This window comes from Oxyura jamaicensis, chromosome 3, assembly GCF_011077185.1.
Source record: "Oxyura jamaicensis isolate SHBP4307 breed ruddy duck chromosome 3, BPBGC_Ojam_1.0, whole genome shotgun sequence".
Classification (NCBI taxonomy): Eukaryota; Metazoa; Chordata; class Aves; order Anseriformes; family Anatidae; genus Oxyura; species Oxyura jamaicensis.
This window is the reverse complement of record NC_048895.1, coordinates 82,276,040-82,296,454: the sequence shown is the minus strand read 5'-3', so window position 1 is coordinate 82,296,454 and position 20,415 is coordinate 82,276,040. Positions and strand designations below refer to the sequence as shown.

The following is a 20,415-nucleotide window of genomic DNA, read 5'->3' as shown; positions in this document are numbered from 1 at the left end:
TTTCTTACCAAATGAGTTCCTGTCCCTTCCCTTAGCATTGGTACTGCATATGTCCATGAAAGCACCAGAGCACTGGAAGTGCCTCTGTGCTGTCAGAAAAAAATCTACTGACAAATAGACAAAAATCTGTACAGCTGTCTCACACAGCTCTTCTTAAATAAGTGTTCTCCAGTGAAGTCAGAAAGTTTGCAGAGAATAGTTCCTTCAATCCCAAATGTTTTAAAATGCAGTTTTGGAAATAGACTGAAACTTTCATTGTAGTCTGTATATGTGTAACCATGCCTTGCCAAAATCACCTTAGCTAGGGCAGGCAACCACCTTTCTCTGCAGAAAAACCCTAGGTGGTTCCAGAGTGTAATTCCTCTTTGCTCAGCTGTTCAAGTTGAGTGGAAAAGGGCTGTGCTCTGAATGTGGTAGCTGCTTCCTGCTGAGGGAGCTCAAGCATCTCACCTGTCTAAGGGGTAAGCTTCTGTCTGAATTTAAGCTCAAACATGATAGAATAATGGTCTTGCTAGCGAGCTCTGCTGCTTCTAAATGTGGCTTTTATAACCTTTTTCTGGACGAATCAGCTGCTTGCAGTGAAATTTGATCTTTTCTTTCCCCCTTTGCCAAGTTTGAAAACAAATTGCTGCTTAAGGGGGGGAAACCTGTGCAGAAGAAATTATCCATCTCTTGCTATTAAGAAATGAAGCTTATTTTGAAAGCTTGGTTTCAGAATCATGCAGGCTGGGCTCTAGAAAAAGAAAAGCTTGCTGTTCACTGTGGTCTAAGCTTTTGTCCCCCCACCTTAAATCTTCAAGCCTTTTTCTTTAGGAACATAACTGCTGCTTTTGGGGAGAAGGGAAAGGTGTTCATGTGCATGGAAGATGGTGACACTTTAATGCCGTGATGAAAGGCATTTAATAAAATGACTGAGGGCTAATACCAACTGGACATGCTACACATTTGAATTGCATTCTTAGTGTCCTTTTGAAGCATGTGTTAATCCTGTAAGAGTAATTAAACATTCAAATCCTGCTTCTGTTCTTCTACTTCTTCATCGTACCTCCTTCCTGTTTTTACCATGTCCTTCAAGCTCCTTTTTACAGGTAAACAACCCTACAGCCTGCACTTTGCACAGCTCTGATGGGACTTGAGAAGTACCGTGGCAACCATGCAGGCTGATTCAGGCTTGTGCATTAGAACAGTCAAAGGCAAATACAGAAATTTTCTGTGGTCTTCAAAAGCAATTATTTTAAAACTGTTCTTACTTTCTTTTTCCCTCTTAAGAACTAACAGACATGATGATTTGTCTCATGGGAAAAGACTGGTATAATAATCAGCTTCGTATGGTATGTTGTTTTTTAAAGAAAAGTGCATTCTTCCCCAGAAAGCCAGCATCAGGCAAAGTAAATGAAAAGTGTTTTGACCAGGGTAATTGTTCCAAAGGAATACTTGGAACTTAATGGTGTTCCCATCTTCATGTCTGAAAATGGAATTATTGAAAGCTTTCTAACTGCTTGGGCTGTCCATTTTATAGCCTATTCTCCAAATTTACTGTAAGTACAGCACCTGTGGTAGATTTAACTTCACGGGGATAATTGCATATGTTTGTTTGCTTAAGTATGCATTGTATTGTGTAACAACTCTTACTAGGGCAAATTATATATTCCAGTTTTAAAAGGTAAATATTTGTTTCTGCGTATAAACAAGTTTTAGTTATATACCTTTAAAAAAATCACAGTGAAATCAGGAGATATCTGCTGATAGAAAAAAGAAAGGGGAAGGTAAAACCATGAATTTCTCTATTGAAATCTAACAATGTCTATACTGTCTGTGAGGCTAAAAGGCAAAGTAATTGATGTGAACATCATTCTGTTTAGCATTTATACATCTGAGCTGCAGCTCCTGAATTCTTTAATACTGACATTTTTGTCGTTCTGTGATGAAAACCCCCTGCAACCATTCACAAGCCTGTGGCAAAGGAGGAATTAAACTGTGCTCTTCTTCCACTCAATCCTGTCCTTCTGGCAATGACAGATGATAAAGCCAGGTCACCTGGAGCCATGGTGATCTCACCTGAAGCCATGCAATAACCTCAGGTACTGACAGGCAAGGACAGCACCGAGCCTTTCACCATGTAGTATTCCAGCAAGAGTTGGAGGCCTGTGCTTTCTTGATTTTGGACAATAGGAATATAGTTAACAGTATGTAAAGCTAAACATTACAATTCACATTTAGCAGACAACTATTTGAAGAGTCCAGGCAAAATTGGAGTAAAGCAAAATTTGAATGTTTAGTGGTAACAGGAGTCTGGTTTTCATTCTTTTTCCAGAACAGTTTAAAGATGAGAAAGGGGCAGAGTGGAAAATGCATTATGTACTATCAAATAAAGTCTTTATCCATGCCAATAACCTACTTAATTTGTTACATGAGTAATTCTGCTGTGTTTCAGAGAACTTGAAAGAGAACAGTGCTTGTGTCTGCCACCTCTGCTGTGACTCTTCTGCACATGCTGTTCTCCTTTATCAAAGCAGCTGTCTTATCTATAATCTAGGTCACTGAGTCACCAAAGCCAGCTGCCTGCTAGAGTTCCTCATGGTAAATGCCTTACAAATTAAAAAACAAGCTTCAGTGAATGCACAACTACATAAACACCTATGAGAACATAGTAGAAATCGTGTTCTGTCTTACACTAAAGGTAAAAATTGACTGAAGGAGAACGTAATGTGAAATTTAGTTCAAACAGTATAAAAGACACAGTATTTGCTGAGAATTGAATACAAGAATTGTAAAAGGTATGTGAATGAACTGCATAAACGCGTAAGATAATTCTTTCAACAACGTGGAGATTATACTTTTGAGAAATTATTGGAAGCAACAGTTCAGAAGGATGAATTTCCAGCAACTAGAAATGTTTCCCTAGGCCTACCTCTCCTAGCCCCTGCCTTAGTCATACCTACCTCCAGGACTCTTGCCTCTTTGGGAACCCAAGAATTGCTATGATTTGAAAATCTCACTTCAGTTCACGCTTTAATAGTGTTACATGTACAGCAAATAAAGGGTGAGTAAAAATTACTTCATTTTTACCTATTTTCAAAACAGTCCCAAATCAAGGAAATGCAGCATATTTGTATATACACCTGATGTTTTATATATAAATAGTGTTGTATTTAAACATCTTATGAATATAGACCAATACCTCATTATCTGGGGAGAAAACGCATACTGAGAAAAGCTTAATATACTACCTCTGGTTGTTTTACATTCATCCTTGAATTTTAAAAAAATATATATGCGCACACATTTTAGATTTTTGTGTGTACTCAAAAATCTTGCACTGTTAATTGTGACTTGTAAATAGCTGCCTGTGCCTGTATGGTGCAAGTGGTACTAGTTTGTGCTTTATGCATTGTCATATGCTTTATAAGACAAAATACATGCTTACCACTGGTCCCTAATGAAGTGTGACATAAATATCTACACACAGCTCTGAACAATTTCACTTTTGATTTGAAGCTTAGCTTCATAAGGTAAAATCAATGACACAAAATACAGTGTAGAATTAACACAATTACAGGAGAGGACCTCAGCTGTACATTCCAGCTTTTAGCTTGTCTTTGCTCTAAAAAGGTATCATTGATTGAGCTAGAACCTCTGAGTATGTCCTATGTAATTCTTAAGGAGTTTCAGTACTCACATTGTCAAACTAGTAATTGACTGATTTTATTCAAAAACCCATTCTTCCAGCCACTATCTACCTTTAATTTTCTGTACTATATTTTCATTTTCTTCTACTACCCTCTTATCAAGATAAGATTTCTTTTTTCCCCCAGATGACAGCTGTAACAGCTGTTTCCTGCTGGAGCAGGGCAGCCCGTGTTACACACTAGTGATGCAGCAGGAAGGCCTCCTACACTAGCCCCTATTTTACAGGCAGTAAGTACATGTAGCTGTGTGCACGTCAACAGGATAGGTGTAGTGGTATCTCCAGCATTCAGCTTCTTTCCTGCTGTGTCATCTACCACTTCAGCAGAATGGCAACGGAAAATGACTGCTCTGCTCCAACACTTCAAGCATTTAAAAACTTGAAAGGGATCTTAAAGAAACTGGAAAGTTTTGTAAGTTAGAGGGGGAGAAGCAAAATGGTGGAAGAAGATCCCACGCCCTACTGCATGAAAACTATTGGTAACACTATGCACTAAAAATACAGGCACTAAGAATATTCAGGAACGGTCTATAGCATCTGAAAAAGTCACGTGGAATCTTTTGACAGAATAACCTCAAAGTTCCTCTTATTTTAAAAAAATAATGCGTGAACTTTATTACTAACAAAATATGACACACTTTGACTGCAGTATAGCTTAATGCTCTGCCTTTGAAGCAGCAAGATTTCAGATAAGATCAATGTAATTCAATGCACAAGCATTACATCAGTGATTTCCCATAACATTTCTTATATGCACATATATAACTGAACACTGTAAGTTCATTACACAAGCAGAATTTTATCTGCTCACGTCTTCCAGCAGTTATCTGTTACACTGAATCCACTGGAGTTAGGTGCTGGAATAACAACGCCTTGTTTCTGCAGTTCTCGTAAAACATCTAAAATTGAATCCAATTCCACTCGAAATTTCTCCAGTTCTTGATTCTTCCGTTGTGCAAGCGTTCTCCACTTCTCAGCTTCGTGGGTTTGCCTTGCTTCAGTAATATGTTGCGTTAGTTGTGTTGCCTGCAAATTACAAGCAAGTCAGCATTGTGATTTTCTAGTCAAATAGTCACCACTGCTCCTTTGCAAAAATATACCACTTCATTTTATTTGATGCACAGTCTCAAAGCCCAGTGCTGGTGTTAAGTGGGAACAACTTGTTCCAAACATTACAAAAAACTGTTCTCATGGCAATATAACGCCTTTAGATAGTTGCACTGATGACAGAAGGGTAGAAGCCATCACTGACTAATGAGCCTCAGGAGAATTTGACTTAGCCTCTCCAGAGCAGCAATTAAAAGTTTGAATACATTAGAAAAAATTGATCACATAACGTAGAGCCCTTTGTAATCAAAACGAGCTTTTTGAATTGCCATTTAAATGTGTTAATTAAAGAACACTGCAGCAGAAACAAACAAAATCTGAATTACATATTCTGTGCTACTGCTGTGCTTTTAAAAGCCACCCGTTGGATGAATTATCAGCAAGGATCAGTGACTAGGGTGAGAAGCTGCTGCAGATACAAGGTTGAATTAATTTTCACATGAATCCATGGCATAATCCTATTGTATTACCCAACATAAAGTGTCACAGGAAATCAGAAACTACCCACCACTATTCAACTCTAATAGATTCTTAAAAGAAATCTCTATCACTTAAAGGCCAGTTGTAGTTTGATACTAAGGACAACCTGCTACTGCCTTGTTCAGCAATTAGTTTTTCCATACATTGTCCAGTTCAGGTTTGTTATCATTTGTTCTGAGGGCTGTTTGGTTCCCACACTACATGTGATTAAGGGTACAAAACTAGAACAAATAAAACCTAAAGCTTCATGCATAGCAAGGCTAATAACAGCAGAAAAGATGAAATTACTTTGTAGTAGTTGTGTTACAGAGTATCTTTTTTTTTTTTTTTTTAATAATACATTAAAAACATAGTAAATATTATGGGTCATGTAAGGATTTCAGAAGAGATGGATCACAAACTAGACAGCAGCTGGTATTTTACGGAAATGGTAGTAAGTTATCACAATGTACAAAAGCAAATGAATATTGTAAACAAGTAACTGCATTACAGTTGCCTTAGTAGGACAGAATGCAAACAAAAAAGTTATCAGTGGTGGCAGAGTTTGCTCTTAATCTACAGGCTTGTTTTATGCACAGTTCTTTTTTGGAATTAAAATGAAGATCTGCTATACCAGCTTTCATGGTATAATTGAAGCAAGGAAGTGCTGACTAGCACCACATTAATTGCATCTGCAGGCCAAACCATGGCTGTATCAAAAAGTATTTGCCCCCGTCTCTAGTATGGGGTAAATGAGCCCGTGCACATACCATAAAGTTACAGTTCAAACAATAAATTGCACTTGAGCAGTAAATGCAGAATATGCTGTGGTTTACCTTTTGAAGTTTTTGTTCTCTTTCTGCATGTCTGGTCTCTATATGCTTGATTTTCTTTTCCAGACACAAGAAATGCTTCATTTCAGGACTCTGGCTCTCCTTTGCCTCTCTCAGTTCTTCCAATAATTTTGCCACCTAAAATTTCAGATAATTGATTAAAATTTTATACAGGACTTAACACTGTGATAACAACAGATGCCTTTACAAAAAGTGTATTGGTGTTGTTCAATGACTCTATTCAAAAGCTGTAGAAGGGAAGACTTAAAAGAGAAATAAGTCCTTTATTTGAAAGCGTAAACACGGGCTCAGGGTCTTTATCTTTCATTTGTATAAAGTGGCCCGAAGATAAGAAAGTCTAGTCTTTTTTTTTTTTTTTTTTTTGCTAAATCCAATCCTGTTTGTAATGAGTCATGAAATGATTATTCACAGTCAATTTTTATACGTCTAAACATACTAAAAATTAATAGAGGATATTATGATCAAAAATTTCTCACACTCTTTTTTCCTCATACACATCGGATAAAGATCAAATATAAAATATATCAGTGAAACTCATTTCTGAGGAATAAAGTAAGAAAAAACATGTTGCTAACACACATGATCATACCCTTTTGGTCTAATAACTGGCAGGTCAAATCAGCTCAACCAATGACTTGCAACTGATTTTCCAGAGCCTCCAGAAATTTAGGTATGTTTTCTTAAAAAGCTCTATTGTTTTATTCTCATTCTTTTCCTATTTTGATTTGAAATTTTTTCTTTTAACATACTAAGGTTTTTTGTTCACTTTCTTAATGTGTACGAGTAAACTAAAGCAAAAGCTTTACAGTCTTTTATCATAACCCTTCTGTCCCCTTATCCAATATCTGAGCACTGACCTTCTTCAGAAAAAAAAAATAATAAGTTGCATTCTCAGATACAATTGGTGTAGGAGATACTGATAAAGATGCTGTTTCTAAGGCTTATTTTGCTATATATTACTTGAGGTATTTCATTACAAGGATGAAAAAGAAAACAATTTTGTAAGGTACCCTGGATCCAAATTTACATATACCTCTTTTTGTAGGAATTCCTCTCGCATTTGTGAAACTAGAAGGGCTTCCTGATGTCTCTGGTGTTCACTGATTTGTTCTTGGAGATGTTTTATTAATATCTACAAAAAAAAATTAAGTATAGTTATCACTAACAAATTCTCATGACAACATATGAAAACCTACACAGGAAAAATACACCAGAAATATAATCAGTGTTGTAGTACTGCAGTTACAAGCAATGCATATATTAAAAACTACTACTGACTCTAAAATTACCCGAGTTGTTACGCAGCACACATGTACATGTATAGTATGCAAAAACAAGTTCATTCTTCAGTTTACTTCCCTCAGTTAAAAAAATATTGAGAATCTGAATCCATTAGTGCTTCCTACCTTCATACTGTAGGCATTTTCTCCCCAAATTTTATTGCACAAATATAATTGGAGACCTAGATCTTCTTGGGCAACACTCACCCCAATATCTGCTTCACAGCGTCAGTGACCCAGAAGGTGTCTGGAGAGCATCAGTGACAACTTCTTGACCCAGGTGAGAGAGGACTTAATTAGAAGAGATCCTCTGCTGGGCACCAAACTCACAAACAAGGAAGGACTCACTGGGGATGTGAAGGTCAAATATAACCTTGGCTGCAAGGACTGGGCCCTGGAGGGAAGGGGTGCCCAAGAAAACTGGTTGATAGTCAAGGATCCTCCTCCAAGCTTGAGGACAGTCCATCCCAACAAGCAGCAAGTCAAACACCAGCAGGTCTGCACAGACAAACAAGTAGCTCCTTTTCTAACTCAATGCAAAAAGGAAGCAGGGACTGGTAACTTTGGAGGAATGTGGAGGCATTGTCCAAGTACGCAGAGATTTGAACAAGGAAGCCTAAGCCCACCTGGAATTGAAACTGGTGAGACTAACAGAGGCAAAGAGCTTCAGTAAGTATGTAAGTGGCAAACAGAAGGCTAGGGAATATGTGGTCCTGCTGCTGAACAGGGCAGGCACCCTAGTGATACAGAACAGGGAAAGGCAGAGGTACTGCGTGACTTCTTTGCCTTTGTCTTTCCTAGCTAGGAATTCCTTCAGGAATGCAAGGCTCCAGAGACCAGGGGGCAAGTCTGGAGCAAGGAAGATGTACGCTTGGTGGAAGAGGATCAGCTTAGAGAATAATTACGCAAACTGGACATCCAGAAACCCATGGACCCTGATAGGGTGCTACTGTGAGGCAAACATCACTCCTTCCTTCAAAAGGACAAGACGGAAGACCCAGGGAACTACACGCCAGACAGCCTCACAACTTGATCCCTGGAAAGGTGACAGAGCAACTAATCCTGCAAACCATTTGCAAGCACATGAAAAAACAAGAAAGTGATTGCTAGTACTTAGCATGGACTCACAAATGGGCAGCCATACTTGACCAACCTGATAATGCTCTATGATGAAACGACTAGCTTGTTAGATGAGGGGAGAACTGTGGGTATTGCCTACTTTCGACACTGTCTCCTATAAGACTGTCATAGAAAAGCTGATGAAGTAAGGGCTGGATGAGCAGACAGCAAAACAGATTGAAAACTGACTGGATGGCTAGGCCCAGCGGGCGGTAATTAGTGGAGTGAAGCCTAGTTGGAGACAGGTAACTAAGGAGTACCCCTGGGATCAATAGTGGGGCCAGTCCTGGTCAACGTCTTCATCAGTGACCTGGACAGTGGAGCAGAGTGTACTGTCCACAAGTTTTCTGATGGGATTTAGAACTGGATGGCTATGCTGTTATTGAGTGACCTGGACAGGCTGGAGAAATGGGCCAAGAGGACCCTCCATGATGGGACCTGTGCAGTCCTGTCTGCAGGAGAGGAACAAGCCCAAGCACCAGTACATGTTGGGGGCTGATCAGCTGGAAAGCAGATTTGCAAAAAGTGACCTGGGGGTCCTGGTGGACACCAAGTTAAATAGAACACTAATGGTATCCTGGAGGGCATTAGGAGGAGTGTTGCCAGCAGGTCCATGGAAGTGATCCTTTCCCCTCTGCTCAGCACTGGTAAAGCCACACCTGGAATGCTGTATCCAGCTGTGGGCTCCCCTGTGCAAGAGACCTGGACAGACTGGAGAGAGTCCTGCAAAGGGCAGCTAAAGATCATGAATGGACTGCAGCATCTATAACAAGGAAAAGCTGAGAGCTGGGACTGTTCAGCCTGGGGAAAAGGAGGCTCAGGGCATCTTATCAGTGTATATAAACACCTGAAGGGAAGGTGTGTAGAAGAGAGAGCCAAGCTCTGGCACAGCAGTGCATGGTGGCAGGACAAGAAGCAGTGGCCACAGTCTGAAAGTCAGGAGGTTCCCTTTAAGTGTCAAGAAAGGCTTCTTTAGTGTGCAGGTGACTGGCACTGGCACAGCTTGCCCAGAGAGGTGATGGAGTCTCCCTTCTTGGAGATCTTCAAAAATCACCTGGACGTGGTCCTGGGCAACCTGCCCTGGGTGTCCCTGCTTCAACAGGTGGTTGGACCGGATGACTTCCAGAAGTCCCTTCCAGTCTCAGCCATTTTTATTCTCTGAATAAGTGGCACAGGCCCATTTCTGAAACAATACATCCTACTTAAAAGGAAAATAAAAGTTACAGATATCTGTTAGAGTTATTTGTTTCTAGATTGCTATGTGTAATGAATGTATCTACTGTATCTCACCTCTTGTGTTGAAATTCTGCTGTTAAGTTCAGCTACTTTGGAAGCAGAATGCTCCTTTGCGTACTGGCAAAGGATGTTCTCTACTTCTCTCTGATGGGAAGCTTTCAGAGACGCGATGTATTCTGCTGTGTCTTCCTGTATCCTGGACAGGAGAAGAATATAACACGTAGTAAAGCAGCAAGACAGTTCTTCAAAAATACAGTGAATTTTCTCATTTGAACACAAAATACGAAAAAATAAATGTTAAAGGCAGCACATCTTAGATATTTCATAATACTTTGCAAGAGACACCACCACCAGTACTTCCACCACTTTGGAGAGATAAGAGGGTGGGAAACCTACAATGTTGGCTATGTGTTTCATTTAACTAGAGGCAGCTCGAATACTGAAAACTCAGCCAATCACCTTTTTAGACTCTTATAAAAATCAGGGGAGAGAAAATAGATGCTGTTAAATCACAATTTAGCTGTGCTATTTCAGATATTTATTTTAGAATAAAATGGGTTGCTACCTAAACGTGCTTATTACCTCTACCTTGAATATGAAGGGAGCTAAGGGAAACTATGTGAAGTGTAAAGTTACTACAGTTGGTCAAGTCACTCCCACTGAAAGCATGCCCCAGTTTGAAGCAAAGTATCAAAATATGTACAAAGCATTAATGCTATGTAACACAAAGCATTTATGATACAATGATTTATACTGAGATCTTTTTCACTCAGAACCATGACAAATTGTAGTACTGAAAAAGGACTGAGACAGGTTTTCCTGCAGGAATAATTGTGTCTGTACACTGCTCCGAAAAATCAAACAGCAAAAATGAAATTTACAGAGAATGATGGTCAGGTATAACCTGGCTTCACACATGGCTGACGTGTCATTTTGATCCTGCATCACCCCTTATTAACAAGGTTTTTAAAGGAACATGCTGAACATTTACCTTCGTATATTATTTTCAGAATAAGCCAGTGTTGCTTGAGACTTCACCCTCTGCTGGTTCATTTCTAGAGACAATTTTTCTAGCTCCTCCTTCAACTGTGCATTTTCTTGCAGAACTTCTGAGATATTAGGACCAGAAAAGATATGAGGTTGGTATATTCTGTCATCATGAAAAATGCCCAGAAAGGGTTCACTGTTGCTGGAATTCCTTTCATCTGTTGCTAAGGTATTCTTTTTCAAGATCTCTTGAGAGTTTTCCTTATTATCAGCTTTATTTCTCAAATTATCATCAGACAACATCATCATCCTTTCTTTTTGAAGTTTCTCTACAGTTTTTGTAAGGTCTCTTATTTCTTTATTTTTTGTGACCAGTTCTTGATTTAGTTTTAACAGTCTGTCTTTTATGTTACCTTCTTTCATTTGAGAGTCTGTTAATTTTAAGTCTTTGTTATCCTTTTTACTTCTGAACTTTAATTGGGAATTTTGACTCTTGAGGTTTTCAATTTCTGTCTCAAGGTTTTTAACGGTGATCTGATGGGTTTTCTTCAGATTCTGAAGCTCCTCTTCAAGTTCAGTAGAATTGGCTTTATCAGCATTTGGTTTTGGCAATTGACTCATGAATTTGTAGGCAAGCAGCTGCTCAAGCTCTGCAAGTCTTTGCTCATACTGTATCTGGAGTAGGGGTGGGAGAAAGGGGGAAAGCAGTTTCCTTAACTGTATATTTATGAATAGCTCTTTCTATTATTCTTTAAAGTTGTTGTGTGTCTAAGGCAAGATTTTAAGACAGGATACACATCAGTGTTACTAACAACACTATTAAATCAGGTCAGATATTAGTGAAAAAAATGCGAAGGAAACCTAAGTCTGATGTAGTACAGAATTACTCAAGACATTTACTACAAACTCATCTACTCACAGTGAATACAGTCGCTATTGGAAAGAAAATTAAATGGACATGAAATAATTTTTTATGTAAGTTTGTTCTGTTCCGATGTTAACAACTTAAACAAGCAAATTATCTTAAAATATCAAGAAATTTTTATTTTTATTAAAATCTAGCATTGTTTGCCATGTTTGCAAATATTATTGTCATATTCGTAAAATTGTACTTCACATCTTAAAAATTATCTTAAAATAAAAATCTGCCCAATTGGAATTTGTTGTAAATATAGAACTCTGAATTCAGTCACAGAATCTTTCTCTGTAATAAGCTGAGGACAGAGCAACCCTTCCTGTTAGGCTTGTTAGCTTTCCTCTAAGGAAAGCAAGGTGTGCTATTCACATGGAGAAAGGAGGAAAAACTGACCAATGCTTTCCTTTCCTGCTCATTAAGAACCAGTGAAGTTTACCTTTCTATGAGGTAAGATGCCGAATTTCAGTGTTTCCTAACACAAATCTTAAAGAATTGCTATCTATATAGATTTTGGATAGAATGCTTAGTGTTCCCTGCAGAAGGAAACCACAACCTGCTGTGCGTACAGCAAGGAAGTAGGTGAACAGCAGCTCTGACCCACAGGGTGATATCCACATATCCTCTTTGTAAGAACTAAGTTGTTATGCCCCAGGAACTTGTCCTCTCAGTTTTGATAGTACTCTAACAATTCTAAATGCTCTTTACATTTTAGATGCCCAAATCACTGAAGTTCTGGCTATAAATTCTTTTAATATTTTTTTCAGTGTGGTCTTGGCCTTCAGTTTTCACCACTGGTCTGTGGTAGACCCCAGTAGCCTTATGACTGTAACTTCTGGAGCAGACTACTCAACAAGCCTCCATCTTTTACCTTTATTTTTTGAAACTGTTGTTCCATGGCACGGAGACTTTTTTTAGCTTCATCATCTTTACCCTCAAGTTCTGTTTCTAACTTTTTTATTCTTCTCTCCAAAAAATCAATCGTGTTTGTTTTAGCTGAAAGATCATTAGTTTTCTCAGCAGCAGCAGCAGCGAACATCAAAGCAGGCAAAGAATTTGGATACCTTCTTTTTAGAATGCCTTCCATTTCTTTGATCTACCAAAAGAAAATTAAGTTAGAAATTAAAAAGAAGAAAGTTCTAGTGAAAAATGAACTGAAATAAGAGACAGAACATTGACAAACATGATCCATTTAAGCTGGGTAAAGAACGAGAAGAAGATGTGTTTTGAGAATTTTTATGATTTTTTTTTCATTGCTTACATTTGTTATTGATGAGTCTTGCTCTTCTGTAAACATCTCTTAGTGACTGACTGATACAACATCACAAATTTAAACAGAATAGCTCTAGTCTTCAGATCGTCTTATGTCAAATAGACCTTTTATTTACTTTCTTAGCACTTAAGTTGTATAAGGCTCTCAATGCTGTTAAAATATTTGCTTTTCTTTTGGACTTCACATTCACAATTTCACATTCCACTCCACTTTTCCAACTGCTACACAGAGATTTCATAACAGTATTGAAATTCTCTCAGTAACAGATTATCTGTCTTTTTTTCTTATTATTTCATTGCAAACTCCAAAATAAACCAAAACCTGTGTGCAAGACTAATAAAAATGTATTATTATTTTTAAATCTATGGATAAGATGCTTTCTGCATGCTTTGCATTAGAATACCGCAAAGGCTCTTTCCTATTTGTCCTACATCCCTGCTTCTCCCCCAGCATAGCAAACTGAATGATTTTGGAGTGAAATGGTAACCAGCTGCCACCTTCAAAAACTGCAGTTCCTCCTGACTTTTTCCTCAGTAGAAACATGGATTTTAAGTTCTCTATTTTCCCAGTTTTCATGGTTTTAGTAGGAATTCAATGGAATTTCCATGTCTTACCTTGAAACAACTTGGTTGAAATTGGTCAAAATATTAAAGATTTACTAAATACAGAAGGAATCTCAGAAGAGAAATGGGAAGCTTGCATGTGCTTTTGCCCTCTTGCTCTTTTCCAAGAAACACTGAACAGTAATTTAACATGAAAGGACTTTAAACAGGTTGTTGGTAAATGGCTTATTAGAACACAGGAGCAGGAGAGCCCTTTGCAATTAAATAATAGTAGCTTTTTGTGTTGAGTGTTCCACAGTATAAAAATGACTTTGTCACAGGGCTTCATTCAGTGCTTTACCCTTATGAAAGGGCTAGTAAGCCTTGTAAGTGACCTTATCTAAAATACAGGTTAAGTGTAACACAGTTTATTACGGCATACTTGTCGCTCAAGGTCCTGAATTCTTTTAGCATCTGCTGCTCTGTCTTTCAGACGTTTCTTCTGTTGCACACACTGGTCTCCAGCTTCAGCTCTGAGCTTCTCGACCTATTCAATTTATAAGAAAAATTGAAATATACCTTCAGAGATGTTTTCCTGTAGTACAAAAGTAAGCATTTCAAATAAAAACAATCATAGACATATTCTACAACTTAAGAAGTGTTAATAGTTATTTCTGTACTAATCGTTCCTTTATGTTTTTAAACTAAGTTACAGCTTCTTGAAGACAATTAAGATCCATGGAGTTAAAACTGAAACTAGACACAGAAATCTAGAAGAAAGCTTTTACTCTGGCACAATTCTTGACTGCAAACCAGTAAATCTGCTTTCTTCCCTCCCATCCTCCCACTATGCAGGCTTGGTTAATATGAAATAATATAACGTACTACATTATAGTACATGAATTCAGGGTCAGTTTTTCTTAGTCAAGAAATTTGCAAGTCTTAAGTCACATTGCTTTTGTTTCTAGGAGTATCATTAGTATGTCAAACACAAGCAAGAACAGTTTTAAGCAACATGCACTTGCAATTCTGACTGCATGTGCAGTAATTCATATTTTGAATATAAAGACATCCACATTTGATTTAAAGGTTATGAAGGTTTCATGTGGTTTTTCTTCAAAAAAGGTGGGAGCATTACGAAGGACAAAGTTACGTTATACACATCAGTAGAAATCATTTTAAGTTTCAGCACTTTAAATAAAGCTAAATATTTATCACCTCTAGTTTTAGTTTCTCAATTTCTTCTCTTGCATCTTTAAGACGGGCTGCATCTTTATCTAGAAGATCCTGATTTTCTGCATACCACTGAAGTCTTCTTTTTAAATTAAGAATTTCCTGTTTGTATGATTCTTCCATAACTTTAAATTCGTAAGACTTCTCACCTACAAGAATAAAACACCCTTATTATTGTTTTTTTAGTAATTATGTGTTGAAGAATACATAATTCAATGCATTTGAATGTGTTGGATAGTCAATACTATTCTTCTCAGCACATTTCATACATTTACTATTTTGACAATCCTATTTTGACAAACCGTCATTGCAGTAAAGTTTTAAAATCAGATGCAAATTAGGACTTAAAATGCAACAATATTTAAAAAAAAAAAACAAAACACAAAACACAAACCATAGAATAATAATTATTTCATATATAGTAGTAGTCAATGGTTCACAGTTTGCATAGAAGGTATTTAAAACAGAATCCCAGCAGGATCTACTCTTCTATGCTACCTGCTAGAATAAGGTTCTAGTAAACAAGTTTTCAGTAACAAAAATGACAGAATAAAGAATATATATTTTGCTATGTATTGACCATGCTCATTCCATTTAGTGATCAAGCATTTTGAGAAGAGCTCTTACAGCTCTTAGCACTTGTGATGCTTGATATGGGAAATGGAAAGAGTCCAATTTCTGTCCCTCCTCTCATTAAGAAAGCTGAAGACAACCTGGAGGAAGTTTAGATAAGAATGTGCAAAAATGTCACAAAGCATAACTTGCTGGTAAAAAAAACAAAAAAAAACCAACAACAACAAAAAAATGAAGCCTGCTGAGCAGATCTAAGTAGCAAATTAAGAGGCAACATAGTCAATCTTTTCTTATGAACAGAGTTGTCATAAAAGTGGAATTGCATGTTTTCCATGTCCACTGAGAGATAGGCAAGAAAACAAGCTTAATAAGCAATAAAGAGTTTGTCTGGATACAATAAAAGGCTTTCTAATAGAGTGCCAAAGGTACATACTCTCCTTCACCATATACTTTTATTGCAAGTTTAGACAATATTAGTCAAATGTATCTAGATCATTTCCAAAGTCACACTATATGAAGAAGCAAGTTTTAGTTGTATATTTGTGTAGTCATACAAAGAATAGGCACAACTACTCAATAAAACCAAGGTACGTTACCTGATGTGGATGCAATTTGGACTTTTGCTAAATCTCTCTCTTTCTTTGCTAGTCCCAAGTCTACCTCAAGAGCTTGTTTATCTTGTTTAAGACGTTTTATCTCTTCTTGTAATTTATTTTCTTCCTTCTGAGTTTTAGAGAAAATGGTAAGATGTGAAAACTAAACACACATCAACATTAACGTGTTTTTCACCATAAAATGATTAAATCACTGTGGCAGCATTGAAACTAGAGGAGCCCTTGGAGTCTTTAGGGCTCAATGTCAGCTGTATCAGACCACGAACAATTCCACTGGTTGTGAAACTCTTTAGATCCAGCTTCCCTCATCATTTTATAACAAAACAACAACAAAACAAAACTCCTTTTAGTTTCTGGCCTGATCATCGGAGCAAGTACGTACAGTAACAGTCCCTCATCTTGCAGTAAGCAGAACAACAAAAGCTCTTGGAAGCCTTTAGTTTTAATTCTCCCTCAAAACCAGAAGCACGTAGAGTACTAGAAGAGTAAGATGAGCAAGTTCTAACATTATTTTCTCTCCAACGTTCTTTTCTAAAACCTTCTTGGTAGAAAGCGGTGATAAACACTGTTCTGGATTTGTCTCAGGGGTGAAATCTACAGAAGCGCTGCTACTTTCTGCAACACAAGGTATTTCAGGACTGTCAGTAAATACAAACACCACGCTTTCAGTGAATCTGTGATTTAAGAGATTACTTGTGAGAATTCATTGATGAGAAAGGGATTGCTTGTAAATTACAAATGTATCATCAAATGAATTCTCAGAAGCTTGGCACACAGCAGTGTAAAAGAAAAGTATGCTCAACTACCTTCTTCATTTATATTGTTAGTCTACAATATTGATTTTTTTTTTTTTCCCTCCATGTGAAGAACAGGCTTGGCATATACCTACCTGTGCTGCTCGAAGTTCTGAAATCAGTTCTGTGAAACTTTGATTCCTGCCTGGTTCAGAATCCTTCACAATTCGTGACTGGATATTAATTTTTTCTATCTTTTCTCTAAAAAAAAGAACAAAGCCAATTGTGCAACGTGATGACTTGGCATACTGAAAGGAAAACACGGAACCCTCCAAATGGTACTATATAATGTCACTTCATGCAGGCTCAAAAAAAAAAGCAACCACACAGTGCATCCTTATACAAAAAAAAAAATAAAAAAAAATTACCTGTATGGGGGAAATCTGCTACATAAGAGGAGGAAAGAAAACCTATTTTCATCAATGAAACTCATCTACGGGCCTCTCCCAGGCAAAGATTTATAAATTAGGAATATACACAGTTGATAGTTTTTTTTTTGTTTTTTTTTTTTTTCTCGTTACTTACATAGGACACAAATCTTACAGGGCCTACAGTGCAGTGAATCTAATGGCTACTCCACTTCCAGGATCCCTTGTGGCTCCTGATCTATCTGTCTATCTTACAACAATATCAAAACATTTTCAGATTTGTGCAGAGCTGAAATGCCAGAACAAGTACAGTATACGTGTTAAGCATTCTGATCTGAATAACGATGTTTGAATTTTAGAATTGAAATATTCCCCAAATGGAGCCTCTAGTCTTCCACAGGTCTGCAAGATCAGCAAAAATACCAAGAATTAAATGCCCATAATCAGTATAAATCTAAATTTTCTCAAAAAACAACAACAACAACAAAACATAAAAAAAAAAAATCACAAATCCAAGAAACACCACAAAACATGCATCTGACAGACTTTGCAGTGATTCTTCATAATCAAAAATAATAAAGTCACCTGAGAAATCTAGAGACTTTAGGTCAGATGTTTAACTAAGCTTACCTTAGGACTATTAACTCAGACATTAAACACTGATTTTCCTTAAACATTTGTTCTTCATTTTTTTTGTTTTGGATTTGCAGCTCTTTCATTTGTTTGTACAACTTCTCATTTTCCTAAGATGAAACAGTCCAAGTTAATGTTAACTGAATGTTGATAAATTACTGTTCTACCTAGTTCAAAAACAACAGTTTCCCTCCTGAAACACTGAAAGAGATGCAAATAGCAAATGTTTATTACCAAATTTCCAAAAAGGCTATCTACTTTCGTTATTGTTACACTAAAGTCGTATTTAGTGACCTCTAAAACCTCGCCCAAGTGGCTGTTCACTCTGGAGTACAAGTCCTCCTGGGTTAGCGCCTCTGCAAAGCTATCCCAACTATATTCTCAAGCGTGGATGAGTGACAATAGATCAAAGTTCAGCCTGTCCGTGCTCCAACTCTGTGAACAAAACCAGTCACTGATTTTCCATACCTACAGCCACAATGGGAAGACATTGCATGTAAAACGTACTAAGAAATGCTACTGAGCACCAGCTGGAAGCTGGTTAAACTAACTTATTTTACAGCTGCAAGTATTCAAAGGGATCATTAAGCTTGCATCATCTATTTCTATGCTTGACTAAGTAATAAATCAGGCACACTTACAAGGTTTCCTTGTAATCAGCTGTTCATATTCTGTGAAAAACATCTTAAAACAGAACCCTACAGACTTCCAATATTACTTATAAGTATACATTTTCTACTACATTTGGGGCAAAAAGCTTAGTTCAAACTAGCCATGTATAAAACACTTGTTCAACGTGCAATTTATCTGTATTTCATTCACTTTTTAGACAGAAAGGTAACTATTTTCAACAGAACAGTAGTAACCATTAAATAGTTTTCTTTCTGAAATTGGCCAGAACACAATGTGAAATGCTGTGTGGTATACCTGCTGATAACCTTGAATAATGACCTCTTGATCTTCAATTTCTTTTTGTATTTGTGACAGTTTTTCTTCAGTGACAGGAACTGTTGCTGTATGATGGATCCACCTCTTTTCTTTAGTCAGCTCTTCCATGCTTCTCAACTTTCAGAAAGAAATAGAAATGATTTGATGCATATTTGTTAGTCATGTGAAATCCTCTACAATGCTACACTTTATATTATACATAACTTACTACACAATGAGATATAAAAGTAGATCAATGAGCTAATGCTGTCACTGGAGTTTAACAGAAGCAATACAAAACAGCAATAAAGTATAAAAATTTTGGTAAATTTTAATTATTATTATTTTTTAATTATACCTTCCATTTTCTATTCTTTTTTACCTAGACTGGAAGTTATAGTGAAATAACCCTGCAAATATGCCTTACAGATAAAACACAACATTGAAATGTGCATCAAATAAACAGTATCTCAACGTATCATACTTTTCTGCTTTTCAACAAGAAGTATGTGTTTAAAAAATGGGTAAGAGTAACAAATAAGACCAAGTTAAATCTTTGAAAAACAAACAAACAAATAAAACTGCTGCAGAAGTCTCGAAATAGCAAAATAAGTGAATTCAGGGCAAGATAGTTTATAGAAAAAAAGATCATGTCCTATAGGAAATAAATGAACCACTGGGTAAACATTTGATCACATACACTACTGGTTTGTTTGTGTGGATTTTCTACTCATTAACAACTCATCTAAAATAACATGCTTTCAGAATAACAACTTTCAGAAGTAATGTTTCTCATTTTCTATACTAGCAGGATACAAGGTGATAATGTACCTTGCTCTGAAGAACATAGTTTTCCTGACCCCACTGAGAAAGCTCTTTTTCATGCTGTGTTTTCAATTCCAGTATCTTTGTCTCCATTTCTTTCTCCTTTTGTGAAACTGTGCTGGTTAGTTGTTGAATCAAATCACGAGCTCTGTTCAGGTCCTCCTCAGCAACTTGTGCTCGTCTTAGCAAATATATTTCTCTCTCACAACTTTTGACAGGAGAAAATGGCAAATGCTAGTGAAGAGAGAAATTCAGGGAACCATTAAACCGAGTTGATTGTTTACAGAAAATTACTCTCATCAATTTTATTTAACTGGCTTATCTCGCTCTTGGAAACCACATAGGATACTTGAAGGGAAAATAAAACACCATTCTAGTACCAAAACATCCCACATTTTTTCCTTTAATGAGCTATTTTCTCATTTCTTAAAAATGCATGGGGAAAACAAAACAAAAAAAAGCTAGAAACAAAAACCTCTCATATGAGAGCCACTACACAGCCACTGGATTTATTCCATTATACATATTTTTGAAAAGCAACAATGATTTAGGCATTCAGTACATTTTTATACAATTTGCAAGGAAGAAGGAAAATCCAACATGGTACTGCAAATTTAGTCATCTTAGAGAAGTCAAAAGATACTATTAAACATTCAGTGTAACTCAGGTAAAAAAACAAATACAAGTACTGTTTAAGATCCTTAGCAGAACATTTTTAAGAAAAAAAAAATATTTAAAACTATACCCAATTCTACAGCATATTTTTTAAAGAAATTAATAAGCTTTAAAACTTGAAGTACCTAGAATTACTAAAGCAACCGAATTATCCAAGCAACTGAAAAGCAGTATTATTCTTAAAGATTTTAAAAGCAAAACCAAGCATTTGACTAAATAAAAGTCTTTATTCAATATCTTGTGAATATTATTAAAAGGTTTGACAAAATAGGTTTGCAAACCAAGCTGTACATGCTATAATTAGGAGCATCACTA

General features: G+C 36.8%; 1 protein-coding gene across 2 annotated transcripts in view; it reads right to left on the bottom strand.

Moving 5' to 3' along the window:
- Positions 1 to 3,776: 3,776 nt before the first annotated feature.
- Positions 3,777 to 20,415, bottom strand: part of CEP162 (centrosomal protein 162) — a 41,378-nt gene continuing 24,739 nt past the window's right edge. For both annotated transcript variants that reach the window (XM_035321885.1, XM_035321886.1), the window contains exons 16-28: positions 19,432 to 19,659; positions 18,601 to 18,738; positions 17,671 to 17,783; positions 16,768 to 16,873; positions 15,861 to 15,987; positions 14,677 to 14,840; positions 13,901 to 14,005; positions 12,515 to 12,739; positions 10,735 to 11,405; positions 9,798 to 9,939; positions 7,142 to 7,240; positions 6,091 to 6,225; positions 3,777 to 4,714 (exon numbers count right to left, since the gene is read on the bottom strand). In XM_035321885.1, coding sequence (XP_035177776.1) covers positions 4,496 to 4,714; positions 6,091 to 6,225; positions 7,142 to 7,240; positions 9,798 to 9,939; positions 10,735 to 11,405; positions 12,515 to 12,739; positions 13,901 to 14,005; positions 14,677 to 14,840; positions 15,861 to 15,987; positions 16,768 to 16,873; positions 17,671 to 17,783; positions 18,601 to 18,738; positions 19,432 to 19,659 — 2,472 coding nt within the window. In that variant the 3' untranslated portion in view covers positions 3,777 to 4,495. The remainder of the gene's footprint in view (positions 4,715 to 6,090; positions 6,226 to 7,141; positions 7,241 to 9,797; positions 9,940 to 10,734; positions 11,406 to 12,514; positions 12,740 to 13,900; positions 14,006 to 14,676; positions 14,841 to 15,860; positions 15,988 to 16,767; positions 16,874 to 17,670; positions 17,784 to 18,600; positions 18,739 to 19,431; positions 19,660 to 20,415) is intronic.